We start from the raw sequence: 26,276 nt of genomic DNA, 5'->3' as shown, positions 1-26,276 counted from the left end.
TAAAAGTGATTACAGCTACGGTGCCCTATTCAGATTGTTAAATGGCATTTAGCAGCAGGTTTGGTGGTTTCAGTCCAATCCTAGCAGGAATCTGGCCAGTTGTGTGTTAATTCACGAGATGAAATCCCGTCCAGTATTTAGTGTTCCATTTCCTAATCTGGATAATTTCTGGGTCAGTCCAGTCTCAATTTGGCCTATGGATTGCATTGAGTGTTTGTCTCCTGGAAAACAACTGTAGGGTGAAGCTCATGAGTGCTCTGTATTCCTCCTCAATGTTAAGAAGGTGTGCCTCTTGGTTAACTGAAGAGTATCCGATCTTCAAAATTAGTAGGCATCGTAGGTTGTCGTAGTGGTTGCATTGGTGTATTAGGTGTTTCCATGTCTCTTCCTCCCCCACAGATGCACAGTGGGCTATCTACCAGACCAAAAGTCATTAGTTTGGCTTGGTGGTGGTGTAGAGATTTAGTGACACAAGGGCAGCTGAGGCCAAAATGTGCCTATTCAAATATTTGGAATGGTGCCAGAGTTTGCCTCATTTGATATTAGATATAATCATAAAGTCTAATTTGTTTAAGATAAGCGAAAAGTCATCCAGATTGGCATTGTTTCCCAATAGGTGGGTTAGTGATAAATGTGCTTGCATTTGTGTCAGAGAGAGGAAGGTAGTATTTCTGATATGGGAATAATATGAACAGTCTAACAGAATATATGTCGAACTGTAAGTGGTGATGAACAATGCGTGCACATAGGAGGGTCATCACCCATGAGCAGGAACAGGTGGGTCAGGTGTTTGTGCCCTATGTGCAATCTTACCAGTATTACTTTTTCATGCCTGTTTTTCCTTAAGCTAGAGCTCCATATTTGTGGTTCGTGTTTAATTTCAAATAATTTATTGTTTGCATGTGTCTTCCAAATATTTAACCACTGGTCCCTACAGATACGTTGGATATGTTTTAGGAAATCTATATAGGGTACTTGGTAAGATGGAGGTGTGCTGCTGTTTGGGTGCTTGGCTGCCTGGTGTGCTGTTTTGTTACTTGTGATGCCAGCATGCCCTAGAATCCAACAGAAACTTACAGTATGATTCCTATTCCTCAAATGATTTAGATGCGACCAGATTTCTTTTACTATGGGATGTGGGGTTGAGAAATTGCTACTTATTGCAGACAGCGCACTCATGGAGTCTGTATATATTAAACAATTAGTGTTTGGACAGATATTGATATTGTCTACAGCTAGATGGATTGCATACAGTTCTACAGTATAACTGCTACATTCAGCCGAGAGAGAGAGAGAGAGAGAGAGAGAGAGATACTGTGAATGAGGGAAAGACTGCTGCAGCATCTGATTTTAAGCCATCAGTATATATTAAACAGCTCTGTGCATTGCTAGCAGCATGTCCTTCATGCAGTTGTTTGATGTAACAGTTTTCCAGGGACTTTTCCCCCCATTGTTGGAAATAGGTGTCACCGTAAGGTGTGTTTGAGGACCAAGGTGGATCAAGTATTTTAGTTTCTTTCAGCATGTTTTTAAATGAATATTCCAGCAGTGCATCAACTCTTGTGTCTAATACCAGTTGTTCTATTTTCAGTGGGTTTATTGAAAATAGTTATAGAAAGTTATCCTTTCAGGATTGAAAAGTAGTAGTTGATTTGGATGATCTGGATATAAGTAACATTTTCCTTCTGAGGTGAGTTTGGCTTGGAATGGACCGTGTCCTGTAATTAAGAATGTTATGTTCAGTCATGGGAAAACCAGGGGGGGAGGGAGCTTTTGGGTACACCCTGTCAATATGTGGAAGGAATTTCTCCTTTGCTGGAGTTTGCCCACCTATCTTGTCATGTCTGCTGCATGTGTTGCGTTAGTCTGGTTTTTTCTATTTTCTGGCCGCTTGTAGGATTGATGGCGAATCCTACTGCATGAAGTTTAAAATTTTTTTGGGATGCTCTGAATTCCGTGGGCCCAAAAAATTCGTATGCGTGCCACTTTAGGCACATGTGCCATAGGTTTGCCACCCCTGCACTAATTTTTCTCAAATCAATCAGTGCAGCCCTGCGAAAGAAATCTAACTTTGAATTTTATTGAATATGACCCCTGTACGGGAAAAGGTTGAACACCACTGCAGGACACCACTACAAGGGTGACCAGAGCCCATTGTCAGCATCGGGAATACCCCTTGATCTGCTCACTTTTGACCAGTGTGACTTCTCCATATGTGGGGTGGACGGATAGGTTTTAAGAGTACCACTAAGTTGTAAATTGGTAATCCCATTAGCTCTCTTAATTCATGCAGAAGCACTAATTGCCTAAATTGCCTGAAGACCAATGGTGCTTCCGTAGCCAGGTGGGCAGGAGCAGTAGTGCGTAGCACACACTTCTTGATTAGACTGGGGTTCGAGCCCGTGCCCACCAAATACGGAGGATGTGGAAAGGTCAGAGAATGACCACCGCATATCCCCGGAGCAATATGGCCTTAGTTGCTAATGCTCCTAAAAAACCAGATAACAAACAAATAAACAAACAGCCTGAAGACCAGAAATGCGAACAGTGTGTAGCAAGTTAAGTCTATCCTAATCCATTCGTTATATGAAAATTTTCTACGCTCAATGGAAACTATTTTACAAGAAACATTCAAGGGGAATTTAAAAAAAAATTTGCTATAAAAGGAGTTCGTTAAACAGAGGTCCGACTGAGTAATTTAGAATTCTAAAAATGGTTATAAAGTTTTATATAGAAAATATCTTAAATATAGACAATGAAAAATGCAAATTTGGTGAAATAACTTTAATCTTATTTGAATAGTAAACATGTGAAAAAAATTTACAGAATATTACAAATTTCACTGCAACCAAATGTCACACGTCACTGTTAATAAAGGTGCCGGTAAGCCGTACCATTGCATACTGACCCAAAAAAAGCACTGAATATAAAAAAAAAAAAAAAAAAAAAAAAGTGCAGCCATTATCAACCCACTGCAGGATGGAAGCCTCCTCAAAAATTCATGTTGGGGGAAGTGGACCATAATCAGCCACGCTGGTCCAGTGCGGGTTGGCAGATCGACCGTTCAGGGGCTTGAACCCCGGTCTACTCAAAGAGCGTGTGCTACTGCACTCCCACTCCTGACCACTCGGCTACGGAGGCCCCTGCACTGAATATATCATTCTTCTAATATGATATATATAGATATATAGGAATATATATCTTACATATGATATATAAGAAGAATATATGATGACTATTAAAAAGCATTTATATATGTGCCTTCAAAATTTATAGTTTTTAAAAACTGAAAAATTTCAGACATAATGCACATAGGAGGGTCATCACCCCTCAGCAGAAAATTGTGTAAAATAAGTGTCCTATGCGGAGCTGAACTGAAATAACTTTTTATTTTTTAATTCCTGTGCAGACTAGACTTGTTTGATTAGAGGCTTAATCTCATAATTTGTTTGCAGTCTGCCCATGTCATGAATGTCACCATTGGGAAGACAGTTTCATTTGTATTATTTGTCTGCAAATTGTATTGGGGTTTAACAAGCTGCAATGATTATTCAGAGTCACTGTTGGTTTGGCCGAATTATCAGCCAATCATTTCTCTTTATCCCAAAGTGGCCGAGGAATCCAGTGGAAGTGAATATCAAATTCAGATTCAAAAAGCAAGTGTAGCCTCTGATGTATCCACAAGAGGACTGGGTGAGGATTAAACCTCATTAATGACAAGGCCTGCAATGAACTGAGAGACCTAGCAAATATAATATATTTTTGGTGGTGGTGAGTTTGTATGTGATCCAAAGCTAGCTCTATGGTATGCAACTCTGCAGTAAATATGCTGGGGAAGATCTGCTTAGCAATCACTGTATCTCTGAAGCTGGCAGCAGATCCCACAGACAATTCTGACAGAACATTCAGCTTGGTGTACAGAGTTGGGCTGCAGGTAGGCAGCAGACATTAAGGCAGTGGTTTTCAACCTGTTTTTAATAACGGCACCCCTAAGTAATTTATTTTATTTTGTGGCACCCCTACTCAATTTTCTTCCTGTTAAATCTGATTCTCTCTCTGTATATATATACACACACATGTATATATAATATTAAAAAAATATTTTATATGATAGTTATTACAATAATATAGCTATAAACAAAATTACAATTCATAATACAAATATATATATATATATATATATATATATATATAATATTATAAAATATTAAGGATAAGGATCAATCAAATAATAATACTATCAGGGACTTAAGAAAATGTAAAAAAAAATAAATAAATAAAAAAAATTATTATCACTTTTTACTGACAATCTAGATGACTTCAACTGGGGCCAACCACCCAGACTGAAGGCAAAAAAACGACAAGAGGTTCTCTGTAATGATCAATATATGCTAAGTAATTTTAATCTAAACCAAATATAAACCAGTTAGGCCAAATATAAATCAAATGTAAGAAATATAAGTAAAATATAAATGTAAGCATATATTAATCATCGTTGACCTGACAGAGAACGTAATTTAATGATTAAAATAAGATTAAATATATAATACATACTACATATTTCTAGCTCAGGGTCCTACTATAGGAACGGGTTTGCGATCCCGGGCATACCCGAGCCACAACTTATATCTTATAATGTCTTTAAACTGTCCTACACTCTTTATTTTTATTTCTCCGAAATTATTAGGGAAATCCGAGGACGTAGGAGAAACTATTTCTTATCTATACCACTATTTTTCGCCTTTGTGGAGTTCAGGTTCTATTATTCCTACTCCTTTAGTTTTTCCTTCTTACTATCTGCATGTTTCTCTTTGCGTTAACTTATATTTAATTATTTATTTATATTTATTTTTACCGTATCCATCACATAGGGGGCACCACATATTATTTTGACGACTATTACATTATGTCCTAGATACGGTAAATATGTAGTATGTATTATATATTTAATCTTATTTTAATCATTAAATTATGTTCTCTGTCGGGTCAACAATGATTAATATATGCTTACATTTATATTTTACTTATATTTCTTACATTTTATTCTAATAATTCTAAAATTTATTTACATTTTATTTATTTACATTTGATTTATATTTGGCCTAACTGGTTTATATTTGGTTTAGATTTAAATTACTTAGCATATATTGATCATTACAGATACAGAGAACCTCTTGTCATTTTTTGGCTTCAGTCTGGGTGGTTGGCCCCAGTTGAAGTCATCTAGATTGTTGGTAAAAAGCGATAATATTTTTTTTTAATTTTTTTTTTTTTACGTTTTCTTAAGTCCCTGATAGTATTATTATTTGATTGATCCTTATCCTTAATATTTTATAATATTTTATAGACATTATTGGGTGTATTGTATGATTGCTTGCAACTGCATTGACCCATAAATATTAGGTACAGTTACTGTCGTTTTGGCTTTCTTTTCTTTTTTATCACTAATATAATATATATATATATATATAATTATGAATAAAAATTAAAATTAAGTAAAGAAAGAAAATGGATTTGAATTTGAATAGAGATAAAATGAAATATCAATAATATGAATTATGGATCAGGGACACTGCAAGAGCAAAGGTACCCTACAACCATAATGTGTATATATAGAAAATTATTTTAATGTTATGTGCAAATCTTTAATTTAACTTATGCTAATAATGAAAATACCGTGTACCCTGGGAGCGATGTATGTTGAATAAAGGGGGGAAGAACGGAAAAGAGTAACGTTATAAACAAAGTGCGAATTTTGAAAAATGCAAAATTTGAAAAGAACGAAAATAGAAATAGCAGATTATTGAAAAGAACGACCAAAGTAGAAATAGCATTGCAGTATCTTTCATAATTTCTGTGTCTTCTTCAGAGGTCATCCACCTAAATTATGAAAAAGAACAGCAATACTCTTACTTCTGTTTCTGACATGTTCTGTATGTCAAAAAACACGTGTACGCGGACACGTTGTAAAAAATAATTTAGAATATAAATTTTGAAAAAATAAAATACAAGTTAAGCAAAAATATTATGCCAAAGTATAACATACAGAACATGGATGACCTTACAGAAGTAAGTAACCCGCCAAAAAGAGAAGACAAAGGAAGCGAGTGTCCGAATGACAAGAATGACAAGAATGTCAATAACTTACCGCTACGTGACCGGTCGACAAAAAAGAAAGAGCCGGAGGTTAAACAGTGTATATATGTGAAGAAACGCTAGCGGCACCTAGCGTTAGACGAATTTTGGTGTATGTATATTTTGTAATTTACGTAAGCGGTGGAGCTACGCTAGGTTCAAGTTAAGTACATGATACTCAAACTTTCGGGATAGCAAAGAAATATAATTGCTTACAAAGTAGCAGTAGAGTAGCTAAACTTTGTTAAGGCGAAAAATTATGATTGGGTATAGTAAGAAAAATAGTACTCTGATATTGCTTTCGTTACACTAATCGCTCACAGAGCATAAAATTGTTATTTTTATTTGGTTTTTTTTTTAGGAGCATTAGCAACTAAGGCCATATTGCTCCGGGATATGCGGTGGTCATTCCCTTTCCGCATCTTCCGTATTTGGTGGTGACGGGCTCGAACCCCGGTCTAATCAAGAAGCGTGTGCTACGCACTGCTGCTCCTTCCCACCTGGCTACGGAGGCGCCAATACAGAGCATAAAATGTAGAATTTAGTAAAGCAAAAAGATGATGAAATTAGGGATATAAAGTTGGGCTAGGGTAGTTCGGGGTTGCAAACCCGTTCCTATAGTTAGGACCCTGAACGACTGTCCGAGAGTAGGTGCATCATGTACTTAAGTCAGTTGTGTTAAAGTGTAAGATATATATAAGTTACAATTAACAAATAAATAGATAAATAAATCAAGATATAATCAAAATTAATTAAGATATAATTAAAATTAATTACAAGATAATTACAAGGTAATACACTATGTTAGACCAATCGGTGGGTACAAGTTTTCCAGACTGTAAGACACCAAATAGGCCTAGTGTATTGTATTTACACTATTTACAAACTTGATGCGTATGGGAGTAATTATTAGTTATAAACTTATAATGCTGTTTATATTGATATCTATTAAGTTTTTGTGCCTTAATATGTTAAGGGCTTTATTGATATGATGACGCAGGTATTTAATAGGAAAAAGATTTCTGGTCAGTTTACTGTACAATGATCTGATGTTATCAATAACTGTTGTTTTGTCGCTGCATATCGTTGCAATTCTGATGCATTGTGCTAAGATAACATTAGCATGTACCTGTTTGGAAATATTGGAATTCCATTGTGTATAGTTTACTATGCTAAAGTTGAAAGCTTCACGTTTGTTGTACAAATTGATGGAGGCTATACCATTTTTTATATTGATGTCTAGATCCAAAAATTGGGCTGCTGTGTCAGAATTGTTAGTTCTTTCTAGTACAAGTTCGCTAGGGTATAGATGTACATAATCCTGGATGAAATTCGGGCAGTTAATTACTATGAGGTCATCTATATATCTAAATAGTATTAGTTCCTGTGGAAATGAGGTTTCTGACCAGTATAGATATAGGTTGGCTATTATGCATGAGGCTGGGCTGCCCATAGGTGTTCCATTGGTTTGTTGATATACTGTATCGCCATCATATATGAAATTATTGGAAATACATAAATTAAGTATGTTTAATTAAGTATGTTTAATTAAGTATGTTTTAATTAAGTATGTTTAATTAAATACATACTTAATTTATGTATTTCCAATAATTTCATATATGATGGCGATACACAACTGACTTAAGTACATGATGCACCTACTCTCGGACAGTCGTTCAGGGTCCTAACTATAGGAACGGGTTTGCAACCCCGAACTACCCTAGCCCAACTTTATATCCCTAATTTCATCATCTTTTTGCTTTACTAAATTCTACATTTTATGCTCTGTGAGCGATTAGTGTAACGAAAGCAATATCAGAGTACTATTTTTCTTACTATACCCAATCATAATTTTTCGCCTTAACAAAGTTTAGCTACTCTACTGCTACTTTGTAAGCAATTATATTTCTTTGCTATCCCGAAAGTTTGAGTATCATGTACTTAACTTGAACCTAGCGTAGCTCCACCGCTTACGTAAATTACAAAATATACATACACCAAAATTCGTCTAACGCTAGGTGCCGCTAGCGTTTCTTCACATATATACACTGTTTAACCTCCGGCTCTTTCTTTTTTGTCGACCGGTCACGTAGCGGTAAGTTATTGACATTCTTGTCATTCTTGTCATTCGGACACTCGCTTCCTTTGTCTTCTCTTTTTTGGCGGGTTACTTACTTCTGTAAGGTCATCCATGTTCTGTATGTTATACTTTGGCATAATATTTTTGCTTAACTTGTATTTTATTTTTTCAAAATTTATATTCTAAATTATTTTTTACAACGTGTCCGCGTACACGTGTTTTTTGACATACAGAACATGTCAGAAACAGAAGTAAGAGTATTGCTGTTCTTTTTCATAATTTAGGTGGATGACCTCTGAAGAAGACACAGAAATTATGAAAGATACTGCAATGCTATTTCTACTTTGGTCGTTCTTTTCAATAATCTGCTATTTCTATTTTCGTTCTTTTCAAATTTTGCATTTTTCAAAATTCGCACTTTGTTTATAACGTTACTCTTTTCCGTTCTTCCCCCCTTTATTCAACATACATCGCTCCCAGGGTACACGGTATTTTCATTATTAGCATAAGTTAAATTAAAGATTTGCACATAACATTAAAATAATTTAATATATATATATATATATATATATATATATATATATACACACTGTATAATTTTATTCTTTATATAGAGGTACTAAATAAACATCCATTATAGATCACCACAAAATTAAAAAGATACTGTACACCTTTTTATAATGAAATAAATATATAAATTTAAAAAAATAAGTTTAAAAGTTTAAGTAACTTAAACCTAAATTACGTGGCACCCCTGAAATATTGCGGCACCCGAAGGTGCCACAGCATTCCATTTGAAAACCACTGCATTAAGGTGTTAAGGAAAAAGTTACAGGGCAGAAAACAAGCATGCCAGGGTGGTGGAAGTTGACTAAGTGGTGGTGGTGGTGGTGGGGAAACTTTGTCTACTGTGATATATAAATCTGAGCAGTTCTTTGATAATGAACACCAAATGAACAGCTGGCAGGTCTGATGGATGTTATATTTTCCCAGTGTGGCTCGATTGTGTAAGCACCCAATAGAATAGACTCTATTGGCACTTATTACAACTCTATTGGGTGCAAATGGTTTTTTGTGGTGAGAATCTGAAGCTATTAACCATTGCCCAGAAGCTAAGCTGGCATGAGAGACAACTGGCATGTTGCAGTTGTCTCTCAATCACCTTCATATCACTGGGAAAATATGCTAAAATCATCAACATAAAGGGTACTCTTTACAGTTAGAGGAAGTTTTGTGAAATAGAATTCACTCTAATTGGAAAAAGCATAGCACTTAAAACTGATCCTTGGGGTGCTCCTCTTGGCAAAAGAGATGATAGGGTGGATGCTCCATGAACTTGGAAAGACTGATGGGATAAAAATTTCTTAAAAAAAGCAGGGAGATGACCTCTAAGGCAGAGGCTATAAGGGTCTTTTCAAAAGCCAAATCTTAAGTTATGTCACACGCATTTTCCATATCGAAGAACACTGATACCAGATTTTTTTTTTTTTTTTTTTAGGCGTCTCTCTTTAGTTGAGATTCTTTCCTAAAAGCAAATAGTTGTTTTTCTAGTCAACTTAAGTGGCTCAAAGTGAGCCTGTTCCTTTGGAAGCCACACACTGCACAATGGAGAGGTGGTCATTTACCTCCGAATACCATATAAGACAGGAGTTGACTATTCTCTTCAAGATTTTGTAGAAACAACTAGTCAGAGTGATAATTCTGTAGCCTAGGAAAGATAATGACAATTACATTACGCCATGAGGTTGGAAACTGCTCCTCAAGAAAGGTTTCATTATACAGAAAGAGAAGACAGTCCATGGATTTTGGTGACAGGTTGTTAATCATTTCGTAACGGATGCTGGTCATCATAACAAATATCTGGTACTACTGCACCTGCCTTAGCAAGAGTGAGAACTGTTTTTAACTCTTCTATGGTGAATGGCCCATTATAAGGACAAAAATCCTTAGATTTGAAGTTAAGTGCTTGTTTTTCCTTTTTCTGTTTCAGGATCAGTAACTCTGGGGAGTAAGGCATTTTTTGTGTCCGCGAGGGCCGTGACAATTGTAATTGAGTCTGCAATTTGTATTTTCCAGGTATGGTCCCAGACCACCTTAGTGCTGGTCAACTGGGCAATAGTGAGTGCAAAGTAGATCCCCAATATATTTTGGATCTGGTGGCAAATATAGCATGCTTGTTGTGTGTCCGTTTAAAGGATAAGAGCTTAACCGTAGCTTCAGAATACCCCATAAGATTTGTTTTGAGCTTTCTTGTTGCTGTGCATTCTGCATTCCAGCACGGTAGATGAACTGGGTAGTTGTTTTCAGAATTGTAATTGAAGCTGCATGACAATATTTTCTGTGATATATGCCACTGTATCACTGATAGGCTCCTGACTGACTGTAGTGATGTTAAACCCAGCCAGAAGTTGGGAGGCATTCTGGTAAGGTGAGCAATCATCCTGTTATTAAAAACCCTACTGTAAAGGAGACCCCTTGTCTTCATTTTAGGATAGCCTAAAAGGAATATAGGGAATCCCACTAGGTAAGCAGGTTATCACAGGGAAATGCTCCCCTGTTCTCTTTCCTTTACTTACTTGGATAAGGATAAAAATGTGTTATTTCCCACCTTTAGAAGGGAGAGATGAATTTCAGTGAAATTCACTGAAATTCATCATTAATGCCAGCATTACCCCACAGGATATTATTACTATTGAATCTGCAATAAGTAAGACAGGGGAATGCGACATCATCAAGGTCTGTAGCAAATAGATGGAGCAGACAGTTATTAAAAACCTTACTGTAAAGCAAACCATACCTCTAAGTTGATAGATAGCAGAGCTTGGAATGGGATTTGGTTTCAACAAGGACAGCAACTCCTCCATGTGCAAGGCTATCTCCAGTTCAGTCCTTAAATATGATAGTAATATTATGCAAGGAAGGGTTTTCATTTGCCTTCAGATCTGTTATTGTTATTGTTGTTAGGTTTTTAGGAGCATTAGCAACTAAGGCCATATTGCTCCGGGGATATGTGGTGGTCATTCCCTGACCTTTCTGCATCCTCCGTATTTGGTGGCTCACGGGCTTGAACCCCGGTCTAATCAAGAAGCGTGTGCTACGCACTGCTGCTCCTGCCCACCTGGCTATGGAGGTGCCCTTCAGATATGTCTCCTGCATGCAAAAGCAAATTGGTTTATGCTTTATCAGGAGGGCCTTTATGTTATCAATATATTGCTGGAATTCACGGCAATTCCACTATAGGAATTCAGCCATTATTTGGGCACTGGTGGTGAGGGCTTGTTTTTCTCAGCCTTGGATTTATCTTTTTTTGGGGAAGTATGGATGCTGTCCTTTGTTCATTTCTTCCTCTGCAAAGAGTTCCAAGACTGAATAATATGATAGCTCCTTCACTTCAAAATCCACTTTTTCTTGATTTACAGAGGTTACTTTAGGTTTCTGAGCCTTTTCTCTACCTTTCTGTTTTGGTAGCAGTGGACCAATAAGAGATACAGATATAGAAGTGACACCTGATTGATCCACCCTGCTACTTTCTGAGCATACAAAGGGTTGTTGGTATTTTGAGGTTTCATTACTTTTCTTGTCTCCTGATATGGTATGTTAGTTTAAGTCTTTGTATTTCTATTTCTTCTTTCCATCTTTGGCATGCTTGGGAGTATGCAGGGTATTCTCCTTGGCAGTTAACGAAAGTTGGCTTTGTAGCTGAACATGGATGTAATTATGTTGTCCGCTGCACCACATCAAATGTGTGTAAGAGCATCATAACAAGCCATTTTCAAGTGTCCGCATTTCTAGTACTTAAAGCACCTTAAAGGTTTTGGTATATATGGATGGATTTAATTGTAATTAAATCCATTTTATTATTTTAATTTTAATTAAATCCATCTAGGCAGCTCCTCTGCCCCACATCAAATGCATGCAAGAGCACCACAACAACAAGCTATTTGTAGTGTCCATATTTTTAGTACTAAAAGCAAATTAAAGGATTTGGTGCATATGGGCAGATTTAGATAGCCTGCCTTGATCAGATTAGAAGACGTTGTTGAATTAAAGGTAAGAATGAGGTTTCTAGTATGCATTTGGCTCATATCCCTATATGAATATTAATTTTCCACCATAGTAATCCAGTGTGCTTGCAATGGCAAACATACTGGATATACACTTGCAATGGCAAACATAGTGGTAGCCTGAAATCTAATCTAAGGTGTGAGTGTTGGATTCCAACGATGCTAATTTGGAGCTTCACTGGGAAGCCCCTCAGCACTTAGAGGTGCCCACATTGAGGGATAAAATACATAGAATACATTGCTTAGTGTATGGCTACATGTGTATGTTTTTTCCTATGCAATGTATGCACTTTTTTTTTTTAATTATTATTCCTGTTTGTTTATACGGTATCATATTTTCACAATATTATGTATTTTTATTGAACTATATTTTTTCTATTTTTTCAAAAGTTCTAAAGCTTTCCTGCTTTTTTTGGTTACTTTATTTTAGGTAGCTAACAAAGAGCTCAATATAAAGCAAAATTTCTAGAATCTAATTTCTCTTTCGCTGGTAGATATTTCGTTATATTCTTTCTTGAAACATCTAAACTTTCTTCCTTTAATTCTTTTCTCCTGCCTCCTTTTTTCATTAGATGTCATGAGCGTATAGTAAATAAACTTGATGAATTTGAAGTGCTGGTCAAGACATCAAAGGCAAATATTGTTGGGATATCAGCGATATGGTGTCACACAGATATAAGTAGTGCAGAATTGTAATTTGGGGAGTACAATGAGCAAAAAAAAAAAGGACAGACAGGATAGGAAGAGAGCACAGGTCATGCTGTTAGTTAGGGAACACACAAAATCTAAAGAAGTGGATCCAGTTGACATTGCTGGACAGTGCAATGCTGAGTCAGTTTTGTGACATAAGCACTGGGAAAGGGAAAATGAGAGGGAGTGTGTTATAGGCCTAATTTTGAAATTCAAACTTACATCACCAAGGGTGTCAAGACTCAGGATTTCTAAGAGGTACAAGCTAAAGGTTATAGTGATTTATGCACCAATGTCAAGCCATGATGATGAAGAGGTTTAAGAAATGTACACTGAAATTGAGTCTTCTAGATGAGCAGAAAACCACTTAACACTATCATTATGGGGGACTTCAATGCTAAGGTTGGAAAGAGACAAAACAGTGAAGAAAGGGGAACTGTAGGAAATTTTGGAATTTGTGAGAGAAATGAAAGAGGTGAAAGACTTGTGGAATTTTTGCAGAATCTCAAGGAATGCCAGTAATAAACACATTACGGATTAACCAATAATGAAATCAACTGGAAACTCACTAAAAAAAGATATACAGTGAATGATATTACTGTCCTGAACATAGTAAATGTTGGAAGTGATCACAGAATGGTAAGATGCACACTTGATATAGATGTAAGAAAAGAAGAAAAACTGACTCGAGTAAATAATATGAAGGTCTTTGAGATAATAGAGGAGGAGGAAAAGCAGTATGTACTGGAACTTAAGAACAAGTTTGAGCTTCTGCAGATTGTTCAGGACCAAGATATCGACAAGGAATACTACAACTTTCTGAAAGTGATAAAGCCCAAGAAACCTATAGGTAAAAAGACATCCAAAGAAGAAAAAATTAGTCAAGAAACACTTGTCGTGATGAACCAAAGATGATAAATGAAGAGCAAGATAACCACTGACAAGGACAAAATTGAGTATACTGAGTTATGCAAAGCCATTAGAAAGAGACTCAGAGAGGACATAAGAGGATTTAACACAAGAAAAGTAGAACAAGCATTAATGGAAAACAACGGACTTAAATCAGCAGCTATGAGCAGTAATACAGAAAGACAGATGATACTGAAACTGAAGAATAGAGATGTACTTATAAACAGCAGAGAAGGCATAATTCAAATAGCAGAAGACTACTATAGAGAATTATACAAGGAGTGAGGAAATGATGCCAGCAGTGGGGAAGATAGATCACAAATTAGTAACACCTACAACATACCTGATATCCTTCCTGATGAGGTAAAACATGCATTGAAGAAAATGAAGAATCAGAAAGCCCTGGGAAGATACGAAGTTACTGTAGCATTGTTAAAATTGGGAAAAATTGCTAAAACATGACACAGAAATTGGCAAGACTCTTCACAAAATGCATTAGAAAAGGCGTGATGCCTAAAGAGTGGAATAATGCAATCATAGTTTTGCTGCATAAGAAAGGAGATAAATCAGAAATTGGAAATTATAGGCCAATTAGCTTGTTATCCCACATCTAGAAGTTGTTCACAAGAGTCATTACTAACAGATTAGAAAGAATACTTGATGAGAATCAACCGAAAGAGCAAGCTGGCTTTAGGACAGGATTCTCAACTATGAATCACTTTCACAAAATATCACAACTAATGGAGAGAGCAAATGAATGTAAAACACCATTATGCATGGCATTTGTGGATTATGAAAAAACATCTGACTCCATACAGCTTAAGGCAATGTTTCGGGCACTGGAAAGACAAGGCATAGTATCCTATATATTATGATTTTGAAGAAAATATATGAGAACGCTACCTCCTTTATTAGACCAGACAAAGACAGTAATAAATTTAAAATTGAGAAAGGTGTTTGACAAGGAGACACAATTTCTCCTAAGTTGTTTACTGCTGCCCTTGAGGAAGCTTTCAGAAGATTCGACTGGTCGAAGAAAGGAGTCAATGTGAACGGAGAGTACCTAAACCATTTACGATTTGCATATGTTATTGTGATCATAAGCCACGATCCCAAAAAATTAGAGGAAAATCTTAATCAGTTATGCAGAGTTTGTAAGGATTTTGGACTAAAGATGAATATGGTTAAAACAAAAGTAATAATGAACAAGTATGCCACAGAAAGGGATATAATCGTTGAAGGAGCAGTAATTGAAAAGGTGGATTCATAACAAGTCATTAGCTGTAATAATGATAAATGGCTGGAAATCAAGAGAAGAATAAATTTTGGATGGATAGCATTCAGAAAATATAGTCACATACTGAGTAGCAATATTCAATTTGTCTGAAACATAAAAAAATAAACCAGTGTATACTCCCCACCATGACATATGGAAGTGAAACTTGGGCACTCACTGAAAGAATGAATGAGAAGCTGAAAACTACATAGCAAAGAATGGAACGAATTATATTAGGAATCAGACTGTTAGATAAGAAGAGAAACACATGCATTAAGGCAGCAAACTCAAGTAAAGGACATACTTATCAAAACTAAAGAACCAAAATGAGCTTGGGCAGGACACATAGCTTGAAGACATGACAGATGGACTAAGAAAATAACAGAATGGTACCTAAGAGGAGCTAGAAGAAAACCTGGAAGACAATGACGGAGATGGACAGATGAAATTCACGAGTTTGTGGGTAGTAAATGGATATTCATTGCACAAAACAGAAGGAAATGGAAAGTTGCTGGAGAGGCCTTCATCCTGCAGTGGATTGATAATGGCTGATGATGATGATAGGCCTAATGACTCAGAATGTCTTGTAATAGGGGATTTTAACTTTTAAGATATTGACTGGAATATCAATATCTGGAAAGTGTTGTTGGACACTCACCTGCTAGCAAGACTTATGTGGATTTATTGGATGATTGTTTTCTACAGCAACATGTTCAAGGGGCAACAGAGGGAGTAATACTCTTGATCTGATTATCAGCATTGATTATTCATGCATTCAGAATCTGCAGATAAAGGAATTACTAGGAAACAGTGTACTGATGAGTTCCAAGAATTAATCTTGGAAGCTACTAGGCTTGTATACCAACTAAGAAATACTATTCAAGATTTAGGCCTAAATGAATGTCAGATGAACTAATGAGGCTCGTGGCAGAAAAGAAAAACACATGGGATGCATATAAATTATCAGGCAACACAGAAACGTATGGTAGATATAAGCTACTCTGTAATCAAGTCACAAAAGAGGTTAGGTAAATGAAGGCTGATTATGAGAAATCTTTGGCAAAGGATGCAAAGATAAACAACAAAGACTTCTTACGTAAACTCTAGAAAGAAGGGGATGAATCAGATTGGTCCATTTGACATTGATGGTTTGACTGTTAATGATCCTGCTCAGATACTTGACCAACTGATTGAGTATTTCACATCTTCATTCATACATGAGGAATTCTGTAAGGAAGGGGAGGATAGAAGTTTACGAAAATCTAACAGGGAGCTAAATGATTCTGTAGTAACTGAGAGCAAAGTGGAGGAGAAATTGTTGAAGTTAAACATAAAAAACATACCTGGGGTGGATCAAGTCTATCCAGTTATATTGAAGAAGAGAATTACAGTCTTGGTTGGTGCAAACATGGCTAGTAATGAAAAACTAAAGCTTTTGGTAATAGGCAAAAGTAAATGACCTTGATGTTTCAAAGGAGTAAAATTGTTAGAGTTGGACTACAACTATAACAAAAAATGTCGGATGACAAGTGAAATTTCTGAACAGTGTATTTTAAATTTCGATAGAAGGATGAAAGAAAACAGAAAAATTGCATTGTTTGTTGCCAATTTCCCTGCCCACCTTTCACTTGGTAATTTTGAATCTTACAAGTTTGAAGCTTGTTTTCTTTCTTCCGAATACTTGTCTAAACTGCAGCCAATGGGCAAAGGCATTATCAAGAATTTGAAAATGCATTAGCCAAGGTGCATACTTTAAAAAAATTATACTGAGAAGAGAAATCAACGAACCTATAGATTCTGTTATTGATTTGTGGATGTGCATATCAGAGTTGGAAAAAGTGTGGAGTCAAGATGTAATGGAAACAATGATTAAGAATTATTTTGCAAAAGCAGGTGTTGCTAAAATGTCAATTAAAAGTGATGAAAGGAATGAACTACTACAAGATATTGAGCAATCATGGGAAGAACTCCAAGAGAGAGGTTTGATCACTGGAGAAACTGTTCTTGACGAATTTTTATGAGTATGAGTTGATAATACTGTCATAGTAGCTGAATATTCGAGTGGCTCCAAAGAACTAGTGACAATATTGATGATGAGTTGAATGAAAATGAGGGCAACAAAAGCAATATTAAACCTTCCAAATATGAAATGTTGGCAGCATTTGAAACTTTTCATCAAGGCCTTCAAGTGTGAATAAAATGTGCCAGAAAATATATTTGAGTGTTTAAACAAATGCAAACATTTTTATGAATGATTTACAGTAAATTCCAGTACAGTAAATTTACAGTAAATAAACAAAAAATAACCAAATATTTTAAGAAATAATTCTTAAAAGTGTACTAATATATTGTGTACATTATGTAAGTAGTCATTTCTTAATAGGTATGTATTAATAAATTGTTTTAAAAGGTTAGAAAATTTGTGTACCCAATGACATGGTCTCTTAAGAGCTGCTGGTAGACCTCACCAGTGAAACGTTGGTCCATATGCACTAGCAGTTCTGTTTCTTGCCAGCAAAAAACATGCCTCATATTAAGTAACCACCATGCCTTCCTGGATAGTGGCCAACACATACAATAAGTCCATGAACCCATCGTGCATTGCACAAAGGCATCCATCGGTGTTGCACCAGGTATTTGAATCATTCAACATCACACTCATTTCCAATCGTCCAGTGTGTTGTCGACATCAGAGAATTTGGGTCGCCTGCTGTGGAATCCCATATGTCTGAGTGTGCAAAGCATTGTCATTTGAGACACTGTTCTTCCATTCCCCCAACTGTCACATAGTGAGGTGGCGTACCTGTACAACACACTGCACCTTTCACACAACAGGAACACCCACGTTAAGTAATCGTTTACAGTTCTGTCGGCAGGACTGACAAATCATGCCGTTGCCAATATGGAAGCACCTATCAAGAAAACTCCCACAATCATGCCCCTTTTGAAACTCTGTGAAATCTTTATCCATTACTGCTACTTTATCACTTTGACTTGCATGCAAATTACCACTGCTCTAGCATATGAAGCTGTTTGATTTTTTATGTTGCGAGCTATGGACTGTTATGTATGGGATGGTCATAATTCAGCAAACATTGAGTGTATACTTTTACTCATCTCAGCACACATGTGCATAGTTGCAAAATAGTTAAGCAAATATAATGAACTACAAAATAAGTATAACAGTATTGCATATAAAACTTACTTCAAAGCATTCCAGTTCTTAGAACTATCAAATACTATTGGCCAGTATCTTGAATCTTCAACAAGAACCTACAAAGATTTTAAATATATATATTATAAAAGTAATGATAAAAGAAACTGGAAATTTCTAGGAGAAAAATAACAAAATTATCTGCATACTTTCAAAAAAAGATATATATATAATAATAAAAATCTAATATGTATATAATATGTAGACATATAAATGTAGAGGATATATTTATTACATTTAGAACATTTATTTAAAAATAAAGGTTAATGCATATAAAATAAAATATTCACATAAATAAAAAAATTTCTTTTGGAGATTGATTTTGCTTATAACAACATGTAAACAAAAGCAGGGAATGAATGGACAGTTACATCAGTACTTTTCTAAAATATCACAGCCATTAAAATTCAAATTAATCACAAACCAACATATATAAAGCAATTTACAGAACAATCAAGATTAACTTACTCGTGTACAATACTAAAAAAGCAATGTTAATCTTTGTTAAAATTCCTAATCTCTCACTGCTTTCTTACAACACTTTATTTTCAAAGAAGACAAAAACTATGTTAAGACAACAATAGAGGGATATAGTTTCTAGCTGGGAAAAATTTTTTTACTTGATGTTAAAATTTAATGAGAAATTTATGATCTTATTTTGTGTACCACTATAGAATATTTCAAAAATGATAGTGAATGCTAGACTTTCAATTTTCCAAATTTTGTAGTTTCAGGATGAAAAAATTACTAACTTTATTGGTCAACACCAATTTTAATTAAGAGAAATTCAAAACAGAAAAATAATATTAGCTAAAAATATGCACTTAAACAAGATGGAAATGAGGATTATATATTTGTTGAAAGTAAATTAAAGGCAAAGTATTACACAGTAAGGATAGAGGTTAAGTGAATTAATGTAATTAATGGCAAAGTTAATGGACTAAAACTGAGGTATGTATTACAGAGCAAGGATAGAAGTTAAGTAAATTAATGTAATTAATAGTCAAGTTAATGGACTAAAACTGAGGTGTTTTCCAGAAGCAACAAATGATTACCAACAGTTTGTTAGATTTTAATGGGAGTGGGAGAAATAAAGGGAGCATTATTAATCATGTGCAGACTGATAATATTAATGTTATTTGGTTTTTAGGAGCATTAGCAACTAAGGCCATATTGCTGCGGGAGTCATTCCCTGACCTTTCCGCATCCTCCGTATTTGGTGGTGACGGGCTCGAACCCCGGTCTAATCAAGAAGCGTGTGCTATGCACTGCTGCTCCTTCCCACCTGGCTACGGAGGCGCCACTAATAATATTAAGGAAAACAATTTGATTTGTTGGATAAATATGGACCATGGTGACAAAATGCTGCATTATAAGTGAGAATGTGTATGTCTGCAATTCTATCCAGATATAACAGCAGAGATTATAAGCCAAAAGCCTTGTAGAGTAACTCAAGAGCTGAGAAATTCTGCAAGTGTTTTTTTTTTTTTTTGTGGGGGGGGTGATTTTATCAGTGTGGTCTATACTGACATTAGCAAATGATGTGATGCAAGAAAGCAATCTCATACAGCGTCAGCAAAAAAAAAAAAAAGAACATTTCCCATTTCACCTATTCATTCATGCCAACAGTTTATCTAGTTCTTCCTTGAATTTATTTAAGCTATCAACTTCCACAATGACAGATGGAAGCTTCTTCCAGCAATCAACCACCCACTGGCTAAAAGTAAACTTCTGCAATGGTCAGATCACCTCGCATGTACCTTGTCTCCAGATGGCGCAATTTGCAGAACTGAAGCCTTTTGGGGGGGGGGGAGAAGGATAATATAGGTACATGTTTACCTGATCAAAACATATGTTTAGCTAGGGTTAATATGTCTAAATAGCATCAAAGGGTGTGTCAGCATTGTAAAGTACAGAAGAAAACATATCTGTGTCTATAGGAGTGTTGTCAATAAAATGGATACATTCAAATTCCTAGTTAGGAGAATTAATGCCAACATAATAGGACTAATGGAAACATGGTGCCACCTGGAAATAATGAGTTCCACTGTGGTACACAGGAAGGAGACAGAATTGATAGGGAGGGAAGTGGGTCAGGTTCTTATCAAAAGCAGTTTGAATGTAAAAAGAACTAAGTCAGGAGTTACACCTTCCAGCATTGAATCTGATTCTGAGTTAGAAACAAAGGTATAGTGAAAGTAGGAGTAAGCTACAAACCAGAAGACCATGAAGAGTATAATGAGTGTCTACATGCAGATGTAATGGGTAAGAAAAGTGTGAATGTCTTATTATGAGTGATTCCAATTGGCCCTAATTAATTTTTAAATAAAGTAGATTATTATTTGTACCAGCATGTTAGCAAAACTAGTAGGGTAAAAATATTCTAGATCTCATTACTAATGAATCAGCTTGCATCACTGAGATTACAGTAGCGGAATCACTGGTTGGTAGTGATTATGTAGTTGTTTGTTGGAAAATGAAGAAAAATTTTCAGTAGTTAAAGGTAAAGGCACAGGTCTTAATTTCAGAAAACGGGAACTGACAGTTTAAGATAATATATGGCATCTATGAATTGTGCAGACTGTAGAGGGAGTGTGAATATTGAAATGTGGAATATCTATAACGTAATAATCACAGAAGTCGTGAACGCATATATATCATTAAGAAAATATAGCAAGAGGAGGATCCAAGATAGATAAACACAAAACTGGCCAGTTTAATAAAACAGAAAAAGATGGCATGAAAAAAGTTAAAAACTGATGAAAAGCAGTAAAGCATACAATAGTTACAAGTTAATCTGTAATGGTACCACAGAAAAAGGTTAAGGCAGACAAGGCTGCATATGAGAAATTACTGTCTAAGAAAGCAAAGAATGGGGATAAGGAGTTTTTCATATGTGCAAATATAAAGAAAATATTCAGAAAAACCATTGTGTAATGAGTATGTGAAATTCCTAGATAAACCAGTTGATGAATAAGTACAGTAAAAAGTAAAAAGGTATACTGCAACCATTATCAACCCACTGCCTCCACAACAATTCATACTGAGGGGAAATGGACCATAATCTGCCACACTGGTCCAGTGCGGGTTGGCAAATCGACCGCATTTAGCAGTCAGGGGCTTGAACCCCGGTCTACTCAAAGAGCGTGTGCTACTGCACTCCCGCTACGAAGCCCTAAAAAAACCCCTTCTTGTTTCACCCATCCATTTGCTTCAATTGTTTGTCTAGTTCTGCCTTGAATAAGTACAGTAGGGTGTCACAAATCCGAAAATCAATAATCCGAATTATTACAAACCAGCATATATTATTTTTATGTGCTGGTGCCATAAAATAATTAGAGTAAGTGCTGTTTATTGTACTGTTTAATAAAATCAGTTTTGATTCTATTAAGCGGCAGTTCTAGTAAGAGAAAAGCGGAGAAATATTATCCAAGGCTATCAAAACAAAGATATAAAGCACAAATTGACACTTTTATTAACTTACCAATTAACAAAATTAAATGATTCGTGAAAATCGGCAAACAAACTGAATCGACAAATGATCAACAAACCAAATGCTATACAACTCGCAACTACTCTTGCTGACAAGAGAGATCTGGCAGAAAAGAAATGAAATTTGAAAATGGTGGAGAAAAAAATAAGTAATTCTTTTTGTTAAAGGCCTACAGATATGCTATTGTGGCTGAAAGTTCCATTTCTTTTGTTACCTATGAATAAAAATATGTAAGTACAACTTAGTGTTTTTATTTCTAAACTTACTAACCCCCCCCCTTTTTTTTTTACTCTCCAGAACAGTATTCTTGATAAGTCTGGCAATCCAAACAAATCAGAAGTACAAACTAACCCCCCCCCCCGTCCCAATTAGTTTGGATTATCGAGGCTCTAATGTACTTTGCATTGACCTTTACTAATGTAAGACCCTTCATGGTGAGGAGAGGCTGTGTGAGTGATGCTGGAAAGCTTAAAATTATAAAAGATACACACTGTTCATTTCTAAAGCATTAGCATTAGTAGAGGCATACGATGCAAGAAAGCAAGTGTATACAGCATTAGCCAAAAAAAGAAAACCCTTTCTTGTTTCACCCATCCATTTGCTCTAAATGTTTGTCTAGTTCTGCTTTGAATTTCTTTAAGCTGTAAACGTCTACAGTAATAGACTGACGTTTGTTCCACCAATCAACCACCTGCCGCTAACTAAAGACAAATTTATGCCCATCTATTCTACAACTATCTTTCCTCATTTTGAATTTATATCCTTTCAGGTGATTAATCTGGGCAAGAGGAAGAATCCCATCAGCATTGAGCTTGCTCAAACCATTTTAGGTCCTTATACACAACAATCAAATCACCTTGCAGGTGCCTAGCCACCAGACACCGGAATTTGCACAACTTAAAGCATTCTTTGTAAGTACAAACTTTTGTTCCATTCACTTATCTTGTTGCCCTTCTCTGCACTCGTTCCATCAGCTCTACATCCTTCCTAAAATGAGACCTCCAGACCTGTATACAGTACTCAAGGTGTGGCCTGACCATTGCCTTATACGAGAGGAAAATCACCACCTTATTCCTGCTAGAAAAATTGCTGTATATCAATGACAAGACACCATGAGCTGCTCCTGCAGACTGTCTGCACCGTTCAGAAAATTTCATATCTGACTGCACAATTACGGCCAGGTCATTTTCATTCTTTACCACCCAGAGTAGAGTACCACACAGTTGATACATTGCTCTGGGGTTCCTCTGGGAGTACTTGACATTTGAAAACGTTAAACTTCAGTTACCATATCTCAGCCCATTTGCTGAACGTTTCTAGATCCTGTTGCAGTAGCGCACTGTCATTTGTGTCATTAACAATCCTGCCAACCTTCGTATCATCTGCAAACTTAGACAATAAGCCTGATATACTATCATCAATATCATCAATAAATATAGAAAACAACAATGGACCCAACACTGAACCCTGGGGGACTTCACTAATAACATCAATCCATGAAGAACAGTGTCCATTGATTACCACTCTCTGTCTTCTCCCACTCAACTCAACAAGTTTACATCCCTTTTTCCATAGCAGTATTTTGTCCTTAATGCCATACAGCTACAATTTGTACAGTATCATCTTCCATGTGCAACAGTATCAAAAGCTTTCCTAAGATCTAATGTCATATTATTTTTTGCATCTTCCTTTGTAATAACACCATTAGTATCTAGTCAAATTGGTCAGACAAGACTCCCTTAACAAACCCATTTCGTGTCCGGACTATAACCAAAGTGTTGTCTAGATGATTCTGCAGTGCTTATTTAAAAAATTCCTCCATTAATTTTCCCGGAACAGATGTTAAACTAACAGAATTACCTGTGTCACCTGTGTCTGTAATTACCTGTATCACCCTTTGTCCTCCTTTATGAATTGGAGTCACATTTGCACATCTCGAGTCATAATTATGGCTAGGGGTTTGCTTACTTCCTTTGCTGCCTCCTTTAATATAACTGGATAGATTACATCCACCCCAGGTGCCTTTCTTATGTTTATCTTCAACAATTTCTCCTCCACTTTCCTCTCAGTTATTACAAAATCATCTAGCTCACTGCCAGAGTTTACTTCACCTCTGGCATTCCCCTTCCTGAATAATTCCTCATGTGTGAATGTAGATGCAAAATATTCATTTAGTTTGTTAGCCACCTGAGCAGGATCATCAACAGTTGAACCATCAATATCCAGTGGACCAATCTGATTCTGCCCTTTCCTTATAGAGGTTTACATAAGTAAAGAACTCTTTGCTGTTTTTCTTTCTTTGCATCCTTTGCCAAAGTTTTCTCATAATCTTCCTGTGCCTGCCTAACCTCCTTTGTGACTTGGTTACAGATCAGCTTGTACCTATCATAGGCTTCTGTGATAGATATTTAAGCTATCAACTTCCACAACAATAGATGGAAGTTTGTTCCAAAACAATCGACCACATGCTGCATAAAGGAAAATTTCTGCAAATCTATTCTGCAACTGTCTTTCCTCAATTTGTATTTATGCCTCCTCAAGTGCTTAATCTGAGCAAGAGGAAGAATCCCATCAGCGCTGAGCTTGCTCAAACCATTCAAAACCTTTTACACTGTAATCAGATCACCTCACAGTTGACTAGTCTCCAGATGCAGCAATTTTCAGAACTGAAGCCTTTCTTTGTAAGAGTGGAAATGGAAATTTCCACTAAATGTATTTCTCATTGCTAAATTTAATGAAATATGGGATGGCTTTTTAATTCTTTCACTGGAAGAATATTGCTTTACTTTAGAAATGTGGAAATTGAAGGAGGTCGTACTGCCAGAAAACAAAAAAAATAAAAATAAAAAAATAAAATAAATAAATAATAAAAAAAAAATAAAGGTTCAATAGTGTGACAGACATAATGAAACAGCCACGGAAATGCCTGCTACTGATGATGATGATGATGATATCCACATATTGACCAGTGTATACGTGTAGTTTCTTAGTGGGTTATATCTCAAATCAGGCCAAAGATAAATTGCCTTTTAATTTTAAACTGTCCATGCTTAATCAAATAACTTCTATAAATGAACAAAGTGGCATTCAGTGAAATTGCTTGTTGACTGGAAAATACTTGGGGCCATAGATTACTTTAGGTGGCACACTGCTTTAAGTGGTGGATGATAATGAGAATGAATGCTGGTTTTATATAATTTTCACCCCCTTTGTAATTTTCTGCTATTGAACTTTATGGACTACTAATCTCTTTTTCACATTCTGGATATTACTTAAAACTGTCGTTAAAAATCATTTTCAGAGGTTGGTAACACTACTGCATACTTACAAAATTGTGAGGTATTTTTTAATTACGTTCTTTGGGGAGGGAGGAAAGTACCATGAATCAGAATGAAAATAGCACATTACCAACATCATTCAAATATAAATATTTACCTCCTTCAGGAGATGAAGTTCAGGCAAAAGACAAGGAGCTTTTACTGTATACTCCACATTTTTGTACCAAGGTGTATCCTAAAAGAAGATAAATTTTCAAATTACAGTATTTTTTTTTTTTTTTTAATTTACCAACATGTTAAGCTTTTTTTCTAGTTAACAACTTTCATAATTTTACAAATGACACTGGTCGGCATCAATTTCCTCCCTGAAATAATATCAACAGATTCTCATAGGAAATATGCTCATAAATTCATCTGTTCTTAAAAAGTTCTCATCACCCTCACTTTTCAAATATCATAGGTTAATGACTGAAAACCAAGATCTATCATTAAAACTTAATTTTCTACATTCCCAATTAGACTTTTTTTCCTGAAAACTTGGGAGTGGTGTCCGATGAACATGGTGAAAGGTTTCACCAAGGAATTTCTCAAATGGGAAAAAGATACCAGGGAAAATGGAGTCCAAATATGTTGGCAGACTATTGTTGGAATCTCATACAGGAGACACCAATGGATGATTATAAAAGGCAAAACACGACAAAATAAGTGTTTTGTTATCAGATAAACATTTTTATAAACAGAATAAGGTTAATAGAGCCACTGTTCAATATTTAGTACTGTATGTAACATTTTCATAAAATTTATGAAATCTTTTTCACTAGAAACTTTTTGACTTTAATCCCTTCTCCATTAAAACTGGTAGGTAATATGGCATTATTTGAATTCAGCAATGACAATCTACAAGAATCACCCTGAATTTTAACAGGGAGTGAAAATTTATTTATTATTATTATTATTATTATTATTTATTATTTTTTTTTTTGCCGACCAGTGTAATTATTTGGAAATTTTTCAGTTTTATGTACAAAACTCAAAATTGTAGAATTAATATATTTCTTAAATACACAGAATGAATCTGAAATCTCTATATCACTAAAGAAAGGTTACTGGGCATAAAGCTATTAACTTATTACTATT

At 35.6% G+C, this 26,276-nt stretch overlaps 1 protein-coding gene across 1 annotated transcript in view; it reads right to left on the bottom strand.

Moving 5' to 3' along the window:
• Positions 1 to 26,276, bottom strand: part of shtd (anaphase promoting complex subunit 1) — a 989,031-nt gene that overhangs the window by 148,808 nt on the left and 813,947 nt on the right. Inside the window, exons 38-39 of the mRNA XM_090370159.1 lie at positions 25,297 to 25,374; positions 18,360 to 18,427 (exon numbers count right to left, since the gene is read on the bottom strand). Coding sequence (XP_090226285.1) covers positions 18,360 to 18,427; positions 25,297 to 25,374 — 146 coding nt within the window. The remainder of the gene's footprint in view (positions 1 to 18,359; positions 18,428 to 25,296; positions 25,375 to 26,276) is intronic.

This window comes from Mastigoproctus giganteus, chromosome 3 (assembly GCF_048544385.1).
Source record: "Mastigoproctus giganteus isolate SK-2022 chromosome 3, ASM4854438v1, whole genome shotgun sequence".
Taxonomy (NCBI): domain Eukaryota; kingdom Metazoa; phylum Arthropoda; class Arachnida; order Uropygi; family Thelyphonidae; genus Mastigoproctus; species Mastigoproctus giganteus.
This window is presented reverse-complemented; position numbering and strand designations above follow the sequence as displayed.